Consider the following 14858-nt stretch of genomic DNA (forward strand, 5'->3'; position numbering starts at 1 on the left):
GCTGCCCGTATGAAACAGGTAGAAAAAGTCAGGCGAGCGCCTTAGCTGCCTAAAAAAAACCGCCCAGTTAAAATGTCAACAGGTGGGAATCGAGCAAGAGCGAGGCAATAAGCCTTTGACCAGCTATATTAACTGCGTGTCCACCCCATTCCCACCAGGCGGGATAGTTTAAGACTCCCTTCCACCCCCCATCCTCCCCCGTAGTGTATTCCCAATCTCGTCAGTGCAATGAGGAATGGGCAATGCAGCCATGCCAGTGTTATCTGCATCCAGAGGAGAAATTTAAAAAAAATAAGGTCTGTCGTTCATATTTTGTGCAAGGTTAGTGTTTGTGGAGTGCATAGTAAATTTTCCAGACATCTGTAATGAGCTGGTCTCTTTATTCTTGGCTTATATCAATATCTATGGCAGTTGCACCAGCTGAAGAAATGTGTATCTGCTACAGTTACATAATTACACTATTATCGTTTAAGGATGTGTCTCATTGTATCTGGCACAGTCTGGGAAGCCAATCCTCATCAGCCGATGCCCTGCCCTGTTCAGAGGAAAGAATCTGAGAAAGATTGCAGCTCTGCTTCCCTCAGCTTTTTATAATCTAATGCCTCTGTGGGGAATTCCAGTCTGGAACACTGTAAGCATGTTAAAGGCAAGATAAAGAGATATGTCACTTTTTGTCTTGAAGCCTTCTGTCAGAATCCTTCCACAATGATGACTGTGGGAAAATCATCTTTATATCTTGCTCCCATTCCCTGTATCTTTACTTATTCTTGGCCAAATTTTACAAACAGTCCCTCTTGAGGCTATTTTTGTGGTCTGCATGTGGTGGTCCTGTTCCTGGTAATAAATGCTTCCAACAGAAAGTTCCTCTTAAACTGGGAATAATAAACCAAGATTTATCCAAACCGAACCACACTAATATCATGTCAGTAGCAGCCTTAATGCTATAAAGATAACTCAACGGATTGCTCCCTTTCGTAAAACTTTTAGAAATATTGGCCCTGAATTTTCTCACTATCTTCAGCTGTTGTATTGTTATTACGCTGTCATTGTACTAAAAGGATCGAGGAAATTCACATTTAGCACATTATGCATCCTTTGTGCCATTAATCCTCGATCTTTTTGGCAGGTTTCATGAACCACCCACCCAGTCTCCATTGGACTAATTTACAGAGGAGCACCGTTTACCTGGTGGTTCTGTGCCTGGGAATTTCCTGCTTCTACTGCACTCTGGGAAAGTTAGACCCATATAAAATATCCACAGCCGCTCCCCCAGTCATCTAATTCAGGTGGAAGTGAGGAGTTTGGGAGCTTTGAAGGGACCCCCAAACTTTGCCTGCTGACTTCTGGCTTCAGAGATGTTCTTCAACCCATTTCTTCCCACAGTTTTGCTCACTGAGATCTGCACTTAACCCCCATCCACAGTCTCAACCCACTTCTATATCTTTTGACTCACAACTCTCTCAGCGCCCTACATACTCAATGACTCTGGAGAAGGTATGGCATTCCCCATGGGCATTCCTCTCTATACCATCCTATCCTTATGGAGGAGGAGGAGGAGGAACAGCAGCACATGGATGTGGGATGAATAAGATAGCATGGCAGAACTGAGCTGAGCTAGAACTGAGGTGGGAACAAAAATTATCACTAATAAATACAAAACATGATTTTGTTATTGCAATATGGAGAACTGGTTCACCCATGGCTCAATTTAAGGACTACCAACATAGACTCAATGGAAGATGTCCAGAAGTATCTATAAGGTATTCACAAAGAAAGTTAACCTCCTAACTTACAAATATCAAAGTCAGGAGTCAATTGTGTGGGTCAGGTAACAAGTTTAAAATACCCATGGAACCTTATAACCTCTCTGAATATTCTGTTTGTGCCACTTGTTTGTGTTTATTTATCAATAAGCTTTTAATATGTGCATCCTACTATTTGAAGGCAAAATTAACCTGATGCTCCTTTTTGTCAACTGAATGTGTACCATATGGATTGTACAAAGTATGCTGCAGTCTTTCTGATAACAGTATTTTTGAATCAATTCTGATTTTCATATTTACATTCTATCTGATTTTCATATTCACATTCTATCTGACCAGCATGATTTTTTTTAAATCTTCAGAAATGCTGCAAGTGAAAGGATCGTGACAAACTCTGTCATCTCCATGTCGGATCCCGCTGTTGTTATTGTTTACAGCCTAAGATTTTGCAAGTTATTACCATAATTGCCCACTTTTCAGCAGAATTACAATGTTGATGGATAGAGCTCACAATCATTTGTTTCTGTTTATGAGGTAGTCACTAAAGACACTAATAATCTCTCCATTTGTTTTAAAATTAATAGTCTGTATATGAGAAGAAGAAGAAAGGCTATAAATCTGAAGCAGTTGGACATCAATCTTGATGAACTGCACTGGAATAAGCAAACAGCAATGACAGAATGAAATCTAATGTTACACCTATTTCTTCTTGGTGCTAGTTATTCATTGACATACCATTAGCTTGGATATAATGGAGTAGATATTTAACTTCACACCCGGGTATAAAACAAGTTTTGTGAATTGGCCACTTGTTACACAAACCGTCTGAACTTAATTTCCATTTCTATAATGGGCAGCTAAACCGTAAAATTATTCATGAAAACGCAAGGTGAATTGATACATTAAAAAGCAAATTGACAAATCTGCTACTGCTAAACATATTCAGTGTTGAGATCACAACAGAATGGATACTGAACAGAACGGTGAGGATTGGGTAATTCCCCCGTCAATCATGCCTGGAGACCACACTGCTGTAAGTGACCAGGACTGATGACATAATTTGTATGCAACTCTCCTCCACTCACTGAATATTTCTGGAGAAATTACCTGGCTTTTATTGGGAGAACTTGTTGGCAGTTTCAGTCATGAGTTCTCTTTGCTCTAGTTCATAGAGATTCTTTTTAAATAGACTCTGTAGACTGCTGTGGCACACTGTTTCAACAGGCTTTGTTTGCAGTAAAATACACTGTTTGCTGTGAATCCTGCCATAAGTCCCACCCCACCTCCAATTCGTTGGCTGAAACAGTGCAACTCATTTCCAATTTTAAAGACTTTGGGGGATGTTTCCTCCACTTGAGTTTTGTAGTAAAAATAACAGCCACATTCTTCATACCTGCATTTATAACTACTACAAGTAGCAAATAGAGGAGACTATTCCCTCTATTTGTTACAAGAGATTGCTCCAATAGGATAGAAATATGACAAAACTGGCTAAGTAGTTGAAGTTCAGCTCAAGATAATTGTAAGAAAAACAATGGCCTGGATTTTGTGGCGGCACTTGCTGCTGACCTCGAAGAAAGCTGGCAACAAAGATCCAATGATCTCTGTGGCATGGATTTCACCTTTCCAAATGTTAATTTCATTCTGTCATCACCTATAGGGGAGCTCTAGTGTCCAGCATCGTTGATATCATCAAGCAGACTAAGTAGCCAATCACATTGAAGAAAACTCACAGATAGCAAACCAGGAAGTAAAAAGTGCTGATTATCCTTCACTTTTTCATCATTTTATAGAGAACAAAATAAAGATTGGGACATACACAAGGGATTAAGGTTGAAGCTGAAATATCATAAATGAACTTTAACAATTTAAAAAATCTAGGAATTTTTATCATAATGGAGAAATTTGACATTCCACAAATATAAAATTCGGTTTCAGGGCCAGAGAGGTTGTTCAGCACTAATTATGACTTAGTTCACCGTTAAAAAATCACTTACACTTCATTCAACAAGCTTAACTTTAAGGGGTTTTACAGTGTGAATAGTGCAAAAAGTGATGTTCATGTCAATTCAGTGATTTTAATTGATTTCCATCTGCAACGGCAGCAACAGCGCACCCTGTGAGGAATAGGGTATCGCTGACAGCAACGTCAGGATTTCCACATTTAAATGCGCATGTGCAGATTCCAGAAGTTGCTGTCAGTTTTACAAAGTAATGATGGCGAATGCTGACAGTTTTATCATCATTACAACCGCAAATTCTGGGCCATTGTAAGCATTTCTTTCAAGTTTCCCTCTACACACTTCTAGCTAAACTTAATGGCCCAGAATTTGCTGTTGTAATGATGGTGAAACTGGAGATCCCCTAGACTTGGCACCAGATTCAATTAACATCGGTAGGGGTGAAATCGACACCAGAGATTGCTAGATCTTTGTGGGCAGCTTTCTTCAAGGTCAGCGTCGAGCACCATCACTTCGCCACTGACCGCAAAATCGGGCCCTTGCTTTAATCCTTACAACTATTGTAAAGTTTTAGGGCATCTTTGGTTGTTGTACAAAGGTTGCGCCAAACATTTAAAAAAAATTATCTTTAAATATTTACACAAAAATGAAAATTTTTATTTCAAAATTAAGCTTCTTCCAATTCCAATTCCAATTCCAATTAAAATGCTTTATTGGCATGAAAGTTTACAGAGAACCATATTGCCAAAGCTTACATAGCAAAAAGGTACAGTTTTCCAACATTCTGTAGGTGTCAATCGATTTGACATTTGTTGGGTACATACAATATTACTTTTAAACAATATTAATTTTAAACAGTCTTTGTACTTCATTTGGTACGTTCAATATTAATTTTAAACAGTCTTAATTTTAAACAGTCCTCAGGTTGTGACATGTTGTTACATATTTGGCCCCAAGGTATGGTCTGTCTCCTTCTCCTAGGACTAATCTCAATTTTGACAGATCATCCAATTCCTTGAAATCTGGGGTTGTTTGGCTTAGCTTGTTGAATAATATGTTTCTTGATGTGTTGAATTTTTCGCATTTTAGGAGGAACAAACAAATGCAGCAATGATTTCCCTAGGTGAGACTTTCCCCTTAGGCTGCTTACCAATATCATTGGATTTGCTTGAGGCATTTGCAACATGTATACTGATTTTAGAAAAAAAACTTTAACTTTTTCTTCCATGATACAGAATAAGGTTTTATATTTTGCATTTGAAATTTAAAACCAAGTCTTCTATCTCTGCCTTTCTGTGGGAAAATACCTGACTGTCTTTAAGTTAACCACCCACAATTTATGTGGGTGCAAATTTTAACTGATATAATAATGGTTACATTTTAGCATGCCTATTCTGTTGTATTACATTCCAATCATATTCTCTGAAGTGTTGCGCACGTTGTAGAAAGTTCCACTATTTTGATAATATATCTGATAAACTGCGCAGAATGTCAGTGTTTTCAGATTTTCTTGTAAATGTGCACCTCTGATCTCAGACATACATTTTGTAACAGTGTTACCACAATTATTAGAAGCGGTTGCTTCCATTTTGCTATCACCATGTGCTTCAATCTATTACTAGTTTTTCTTCATGAACAATAACGGGGGAGAAAAAAGTGCCTTTTTTCAATAACAAAAAATAAAATCACAAATAGCTGAAGGATCACCTAAATGAGGCAGGTTTTAGCATTTGCCCTAAGACAGGTGAGAAAAGGGCGGTATTGTAACATACTATTTTTTAATTTCCTGACCACTGGAAATGCATTTATCTCTGATAATTGCTGTTGCTGACAGTTTTCTGAAAGCGACCACCCAAAAGGTACCAAACTCATTAAAAAGCAATTTGAATATTAATAATTTCTGTGCAGGCAAAATTTCCATGAGGAAAATACAAGTTCAGTGTACAGATATAAATCAAATGTCACTATGGATGGATTACAATTCATTTTCTTACCTGCTCACCCTATGGGGTAAATTTGCAGCAATTTTTATTCAACTTTTTCCCCTCACAGATGCTCCAGTGAGAACGTTCGAATCTATTAATAAAGTTTGGTCAAATTTTCTTCAACTGACATGCTTTTTTTTGGATCCATTGTTTACGTATCCATTGTGAATACAATAAAAACTAAAAAAATCAAACTTGTAACTAAACTAAGTTGGCAGCAGCTTTCATCACAGATTTGAAGCTGCACCATGTCTTGGGTACATATTAGTGTGCTTGTACTTTGGAGCCGGGGTGATATTGGAGTGACTCGTTTTACTTTGACTCAATTTACATGCGACATTCATAGAGTTGTTGTAATGCTGAGAATAGTTGCAATGTGACAGAACGATATTTTATCACTAAATTGTAGACCAAAAACCAATTTATCACTTAGACTGGCGGGAGCTTGTGAGGGGAATGACAACATTGTGCATGGAACATAGCAACCTTTTAAATGCTGTATTATGCTAGTGCTGAGTCTCAAAAGTCATAGCTACTGAAAACATAACTGTCTGTATAGCCATAACTTCCTTCTTATTTAGCGCTTCACAATTCATAGCAGAATCCCTTCTGGCATAGTGAAAGATAATATTCAGAAAATAAACCTTTCAAATGGCAGGTAAGTAAATTAGAACATTTTTGTAATAAAATTGCACACTGCATGCTGATCAAAACAATAATCTCCCTGATGTGATAGCATTTGGCTTGTTACAGTTTTTTGGAATTTTTGAGAGGCTCAAGGGCATCTTTCCAAAAAAAAATGATCATTTTACTGGCAAGGATGCAATCTAGCACATTTTTATGTTTGACTTCAATTATTCTATTTGCCATAACTGCAGTTTCAATTGTCTCAATCTCCAAGCACAGAGCAGAGATGGAAAAGGAAATAATAGAACATGTTTATTTTTTTTCCAAAGTCAAGGTAGACTTTGAACATGAAAGATCAAAAGCTGAAAGACCATATTCCTTTTTGTGGCAGTTAAATGTCAAAACAAAACTAACCCTGGAGCAACATTTAGACTTTACATTTCATTTTTTTTGAACGTGCAGTATTACTATTATATGATAGGCATGAGCTTTGAATCATTACATTATTTTGGATGATGTGCCCTAATTAATATTAAGCTCAATAAAAAGCTAATGTGAGCCAAAATAGTATATTTGCTTCTGTTTCCTTCTTCACACAGTTAGAAAGCACAGATTGCCATAGTGAAAAAGCGCTTGCGTATCATGACTGTAGTCAGTCAGTAGATGAAGAAACAGAGTATATCCATGTTCTGAGCATCAAAGCACATACAATCGCAGAATCATACAGTACAGAAGGAGGTCATTCAGCCCATCATGCCTGTGCCGGCTCTTTGAAAATGCTATCCAATTATTTTCACTCCCTTCCTCTTTCCCTATAGCTCTGCAATTTTGTTTTCGTTTTCAAGTATATATCTAATTCCCTTTTGAAAGTTACTATTGAATTTTCTTCGACCATCCTTTCAAGCAGTGCACTCTAGATCGTTGTGTAATTAAAAAAAAAGTCTTCATCTCCCCTCTGGTTCTTTTGCCATGAGAATTGAATTTTGCTCCTCCGTGCTGACATGCTCAAGTCTCATATAAGCTTCAGGTGATTTGTAGACTTTTGAAACAGTCACAGTTTCAAGTGAGCATCCCGAGATTATCAATAATTAATGTAGTTATTCTTTTCCATGTAACCTGGGATGAGCGCCGTCTCTGTCTATACTGATTACATTGTAGATGTAACTGGATTTATTTCCAATTTACAGCTGCTTGAAATTGAGCTGCATGATATAAATTGATGTAGATTGGACCAAACGCAGCCGCCTGTAGATGCCAGCTTGAAAATCAGCTCCAATCTGGCCTGACAACTCAGACAGAAAGGACCAGATGATCCTGGCTTCAAGCCTGCCGACCTACCGCTGGAGCTCGCTGGGAAGTAAGGTCCTGAAAACTCAAGACTGTTGTGAACAAAATATTCCTCATGAATTTGGCACAAACTTGTAACTTTTCAAAATCAGCTCAGACAGGCCGTAAGGAAGGAAAGTATGAGAAGTGAAAATATAACCATAAGGTTGGACTTGAGTTATGCAGTGATGACAATACAGATATTCCATCTGCCTATGCTACAAATTACAAGATTAATCTCAAGTTTTAAAATTATACATCAGCAATCATAGAGTGATACAAATTACAGCAAATAGATATATACTGAAGAAATGTTTCTCATTAACATGATAGCACCTCAGTGGAATTTTAAACTACAATAACAGTTAATACTACTGTTATTAAAGAGCATTAACACAAAAGAGATAATCAGTGATCATCTCAATATTCTGAGGTGAATATTTACAGTGCTATATTAGCCAATCACAACATTCACATTGATCTTATATGATCTACAATATCTGATCATATTTATATATTTTCTCAACATTTCAATTTATTGAGCATAAAATGTGACAACTGTATTATTTAAAATATCTATTTAATGAAGCAGCTTCAACTAACATTTTATTCTCATAACTAAATAACAGACCACAAACTAAAGAATATCTTCATTCGTAGGAGCAAGGGGAAAAATGACAACAATGTCCTCTTACCTGCCTGCTTCAAAGGTGAACCATGTAGGGTCTCGTCCATATCGTCTGAGTGCACTGAGAGGCCAAGAGACCAGCTTTAGTCTGGGATTGTGGATGTCCCAAAGACAGATATTCTCATATGTTATCTGCAAAGTGCATTCCCCGTGTACATCCAGATTAGGAGATGGCATCAAATATACATTGAACCTCTCTGGAAAAGGTAAACCAAACAGTTTAGAGACAGCAATGGCATCTGCCTTTTGTGAGAATTCTATTACATTTGAAAGAACACTATACTATATACTTTTATTTGTTCCTATGAATGATATTCATACAGGATAACACACAACTAGTAACAAGGTGCCAACACACTGAAAGTTTATGCATTGTCTGAACCCATAGGTTTGAGCTAGTTATAAATGTGGAATCAATCCGGAGATGTCCTATATTCTTAAAGGACATTCCAGCTTATGCTAAATTACATACAACATATAGGTGTAGGTTCTTGGGATATGTGGCAAGTGGGTATATTATTATTTAATGTCTTCAGGGCAATTGACAAGATCAGGGATCTGAGATCAAGCATTGAGATTATCTGTCTATGAATCTTGCCTCTTCAGTCACACTTTTGAGTTATGCTTTTAATGTGAACATTTAACATTGAAACCACCTATGTTAATATTTATAATGGCAAATTCACAAACACATGATTACATTTATACACTGAATAGTCTTTTATGTCTTTCCTATTTTTGGCCAGAGCAGTGACTCTGTGAGCTGGAGGAAGATCCTGCAGTTTGAGTATGTGCAGTAAGTACAATTTCCCAGGATGCACCATAAGTATTAGCTAGCCAAATGATAGAGACAAAAAGAGAAGCAGTCTAACAAAAATCTGCATAGCAACAGTTTCAGGCAGAGGACCTTCAGACTATACAGCCCACCTATGCATGGTATTCCCTTGATGCATTTCTAACAACCTTGAATCACATTTGTTGATAAGAGAACCCTTCTTGTTCATTCTTGAAACCCATTAAGCTTTCCTCTTCCACCACCCATGCCAATAATCTGTTCCACATAATTACTACCCTTTTAGGTAAAAGGTTCCTCCTGCATTTCCTATTTTCTTTTGTTGTCCTTAATTTGCAAATATGGCCTCTTGCACTTAAATTCTTTATACAGCAAAAAAACTTACTTGAATCCAATTTATCCAAACCTTTCATAATTTTAAATATTTCTATCAAATCCTCTCTCAGTCTTCGCTTTTCATGAGAGAAAAGACCCAGTGGAGTCAATCTTTCCTCATACATCATTTCCTCGAATTTGTGTAGCCCGTCTCTGTACTCCATCCAATAACTGAATATCCTTTTTGAAACAGGACCAAAACTGCACGCAATACTCCAGGTGTTGTCTTACCAGGGAAAATTGTGTTTTAAAATGGCATCTCTAGGTTTATGTACTATACCCTTGGTTTGCAACCCAACATTCTATTTGCTTTTTTAACAACTTGGGAATATTGTGCTGATGGTTTTAGAGACCTGTCCACTAAAACCCCAAGATCTCTCTCTTGCTCCAATACCTCAAGTACATTCCCATTTAATGCATAATCCACATCAATCTGCCAAATCTCATAACCTTATGGCCCAGATATTCCGATCACTATGGGTGGGTTCGCACTGTGTACCCGCCCATAGGGACATCGGAAATGCCGGTTTCAGGCATGCACAGTGCATACGTTGAAAACCAGCATTTCCCATCTGTCAAGCAGCCCTGGAGAAGGGCCTCTGCGGGCGGATAGTGTAGTGTATGTACTTGCAGAAGGAACTATATTCTGCAGCCCCTGTATACTGCAGTACCAGTAGTGACCACCCCTGTATATAAGCCTGTGTAGTAACTTTGCATAGTTCCAGTTTGTCTCCACTCAGTAAAGACCTGTTATAACCAACTCCTGCAGTCCGTGTCTCAATTACACATGGACATAACACTGGCGATGAGCAGATCCGACCTTACCTACAGTCTGCACCACCTCATGGGGATCCATCCCTGAAGCAAAGTTGTCAGAGGTCGAGGCCAGAAGGAAGAAAGAAAAAATAAATAAAACAATCAGAAGAAACGGGCGTCAACCGTGGGCAACCGCCTCTGATTCATCGGAGTGAAAGATTTGCAGGAGAGGCTGTCGAGAGCGGGGCTTGGTTATCCTGTCGATGGTGTTCCAGCTAATCGGGCTGGTGGCAGGTAGTACACTGATCCTTCCTGGGCTGCGGCGGGCTGGAGCTCGATCGGGTGGCTTTTCAACGGGGCCGAGCAGTGTTGTCGGGAAGAGGAGAGAGAGAGAGAGAGAGGGTGGAGCACACAGGGCGCGGCCGGTGCTACGAAGCCGGGCAGCGTACAGACCCGAGAAGAGGGAGGAAAGTGTCCCGCAGGGTTGCTCCGACGACGGGGAAATAAAAGAAATTAGAAGCGCAGAAAGCCGCAAGGAGCTGCAGTTTGCCACAGGAACCGCGGAGAGCGGTGTTAGCAGCAGCATGGGGGGGAAGTGCGCGAAGACCATAGGGCATCGTCACCAAGGCATAAAACGCCAGCAACAGCGCTAGCAGCAGCGGAGAAGACGGAAAGCGCAGGAGGCGCCATTTTGTTAAATCAGGGAAGAAGGCAAAGCGCGGGAGGCGCCATCTTAGATTTCCAAGATGCCGAAGGCTGGCAATATCACTGCCTTCGATAATGCAACAGAAGACTGGACCACGTATGTGGAAAGAGTCGAAGTATATTGCGAGGCAAACGAAGTAGCCGATGAGAAAAAGGCATCGGTACTACTAAACTTAATGGGCGCAAGAACGTACGGCCTATTGCGGAACCTGATTACTCCAGCCAAACTGATGGCGAAGAGTTTTAACAAAATTGTTGATATCCTACAGGAACACCTAAATCCTACACCGCTGCTGATAGCAGAAAGATTTAAATTCCACAGGAGAAATCAGCATAAAGATGAGAGCAATGCTGATTACCTTACGGAACTATGCAAGCTATCAAAGCACTGCCAGTTCGGAGCAGGACTGGCAGATACCCTACGAGACAAATTTGTCTGTGGACTCCTGAGTGAAGGAACCCAGAAGAGGTTACTCTCAGAGAAAGAGCTGACACTAGATAAGGCTTTCAGCGTGGCAGTATCGTATGAAGCAGCAGCAAGGGGAGCTGCGGAAATACAGCAAAAGCCACAGGAATACGGCACCCACGAAATGACATGGGGACTGGAAAAATGTTATCGCTGCGGCAGAACAACCCATGACCAGAAGGACTGTTGGTCCAAGGACAAAATATGCAGGCAATGCGGAAAGATGGGACACATTGCACGAGTTTGCAGGTCTGGGAAGAAGACTAATGACAACAAAAAGGCTACTAAGGAACAGTACAGGAAAGTACAAAAGATGACGGACAGTAGTTCCGAACACCAGATGAGCGAAAGTGAATCCGGGAGCAAGAGACTAAGCTGTCTCAAACTTCACAACATAATCGCAAAAGAGGATCACCAAACCATTTGGGTCACCCTCACGATAGCAGTGTTCCAAGTCAAAATGGAATTGGATACAGGGTCAGCCCTGACCGTCATGAATCGACGAGACTACGAGCAGCTATACTCACACATACCCTTGAAAGAGACATCCATTGTCTTGAAGATGTATACAGGGCAAAAAGTATACCCCAGAGGGAAAAGAAGGGTACCTGTCGAATACAACGGCAAAGAAATACCGAAATTGTATCTGTACATACTGCAAGATGGTGGACCACCGTTATTGGGACGTGAATGGATCAAAAAGATAAGTTTAGACTGGCACTCCATTCAGGCACTGACGGTGGCTGGTAAAAAGGATGACGACGTCACACCTGGACGATTGTCAAAAATCTTAGCTAACGCCAAAGAGGTATTTCAACAAGAACTGGGAACTCTTAAAGGCGTAACCGCCTCGATAAATAATAGAAGAGAATGCAATTCCCAAGTTTTTCAAAGCAAGACCGGTACCATATGCAATTCGCCCAGCCGTCGAGGCAGAGCTGGAGAATCTGGAGAATGCCGGCGTGTTATCTAAGGTAGGCTGGAGTGAGTGGGCGACACCCATCATTCTTGTCATGAAGAAAACGTTAAACAATAAGTCTGAGGAGCCAAGGAAGGTTCGCATCTGTGGGGACTTCAAGGTGACAGTGAACCCAGTCCTTCACACAGTACAATATCCTCTCCCGAGGATAGAAGATATTTTCGCCTCACTATCTGGAGGGAAGCGTTTTACAAAAATTGACCTAGCACAAGCATATTTGCAGATGGAGGTTGAAGAATCCTCTAGGAAGTATCTCACGATAAACACTCACAAAGGTCTTTACCAGTATAATCGACTGGTATTCGGAGTAGCATCAGCTCCGGCGATATGGCAAAGAGCGATGGAACAAGTTCTGCAAGGGATTCCGGGGACTCAGTGTTACTTGGACGACATCCTAGTGACAGGTGAAGATGACAGTGAACACCTTGTCAACCTAGAGCAGGTGCTCACTAGACTAAGAGAACATGGGCTACGAGCCAATCGCCCCAAGTGCGAGTTTTTTAAGAAACAGATATCGTATTGTGGCCACGTGATTGATGAAGAGGGGTTACATAAGTCCCCTGACAAAATTGAAGTGGTAGTTAAGGCTCCAGCGCCTGAAAATGTGTCGCAACCGAGGTCATTCCTCGGATTGGTGAATTACTACCATAAGTTTTTGCCGAATTTGTCCACAATTCTGCACCCACTGAACGCCCTACTACAAACTGGAGTAGCATGGAAATGGAGCGATGAATGTAAGCGGGCCTTTCAGAAGAGTAAAGACCTAATCACTTCAAGAGAAGTATTGGCTCACTACAACCCATCACTACCGATAAGACTGGCGTGTGATGCGTCTCCCTACGGCATTGGAGCGGTACTGTCACATAAATTCCTTGATGGTTCAGAGAGGCCGATAGCTTTTGCGTCACGCTCGTTAACTTCAACCGAGCGTAACTACGCCCAGATTGACAGAGAGGCCCTCAGCCTGGTGTGGGGGGTGAAGAAGTTCAATCACTACCTGCACGGTCAGAAATTTACTCTACTAACTGATCATCAACCCCTTGTCTCCATTTTCAACCCTCAGAAGGGCGTCCCGATAATGACAGCACAACGGCTACAGAGGTGGGCCCTTTTCCAAGGGGCACACCAATATGACATCGAGTACAAAGGAACTAAACAGCATGGGAATGCTGATGGATTGTCGCGCCTACCGTTGCCGACGGTGGAAGAAGCACCTGCAGTGGATCCAGTGGAGATATTCCACTCGACCATAGTCGAATGTCTACCTGTGACGAATGCAAACATAGAAAAGGAAACACGAAATGACCCGACACTCTCCTGGGTCTATGATTTAACGGTGAAGGGATGGCCAGCACATGGCGAACCACTGTTGCCAGCATTCTCGCCGAGAAGAGAACAGCTGTCAGTGTGCAGAGGAACCTTGATGTGTGGATCCAGAGTAGTAATTCCACCCAAATTGAAGGGTAGAGTGCTCAATGAGCTTCATGAGGGTCATCTGGGAGGGGTAAAAATGAAGAACTTAGCCAGAGCGTTTTTGTGGTGGCCGGGAATCGATAGAGAAATCAAAGAGATGACCAAAAGCTGTACAGGATGCCAGAAGGTCCAAAACGCCCCACCACAAGCCCCTCTACATCCATGGGAGTGGCCCTCATCTCCATGGCAAAGGGTGCACATTGATTTTGCTGGTCCACTTATGGACTCGATGTTTTTAATTGCGGTGGATGCACATTCAAAGTGGCCAGAGGTAATAAAAATGTCCTCAACCACCACAGAAAAAACTATCACAGTCTTACGAACCATATTCGCCAGAAATGGGCTGCCTGAACAGATTTGCTCCGACAATGGACCACAGTTTGTGTCTGAAGAGTTCCGGAGGTTCTTAAAGAACAATGGTGTTAAGCATTACACATCCGCCCCATATCATCCAGCCACCAATGGATTGGCTGAGAGGTTCGTTCAAACATTCAAGAAGGCTATCAAGGCAATGTGTAATGAAGACATACCCCTACAACACAAGGTGGATAACTTCTTGATTGCCTACCGGAATGCGACACATGCGGTTACCAACCAAACTCCAGCCATGATGTTCTTCAATCGAAGACTACGATGCCACTTGGATTTGGTTAAGCCAAACATCAGAAGAGATGTGGAAAACAGGCAGTTTCAGAATATGAACGAAAGGCCGACCAGGAGTTTTAAGATAGGTCAACCAGTTTTGGCCCGGGACTACCGCACAGAGAAATGGCAGCCAGGAACGATCTGTACACGACAAGGACCTCTAATGTATACCGTGGACGTTGGAGAGAGCATTGTAAGACGCCATGCTAACCAGATTCTAGAGTCACTGGGAAACGTCAACTCCACACCACGATCCGATACACCTGGTGATGAAACCGAAGTACCAATTGCATCTACCTCAGAATCGGGAATATTG

General features: G+C 41.0%; 1 protein-coding gene across 1 annotated transcript in view; it reads right to left on the reverse strand.

The window, feature by feature from the left end:
- LOC147108605 (docking protein 5-like) overlaps window positions 1–14858 on the reverse strand; it is a 171135-nt gene that overhangs the window by 146067 nt on the left and 10210 nt on the right. The window contains exon 4 of the mRNA XM_086005285.1: window positions 8358–8547. Within this exon, the coding sequence (XP_085861411.1) occupies window positions 8358–8547 (190 nt within the window). The remainder of the gene's footprint in view (window positions 1–8357; window positions 8548–14858) is intronic.

Source organism: Somniosus microcephalus, chromosome 13 (assembly GCF_052327205.1).
Source record: "Somniosus microcephalus isolate GS21.2 chromosome 13, FLI_Smic_1.0, whole genome shotgun sequence".
NCBI lineage: Eukaryota > Metazoa > Chordata > Chondrichthyes > Squaliformes > Somniosidae > Somniosus > Somniosus microcephalus.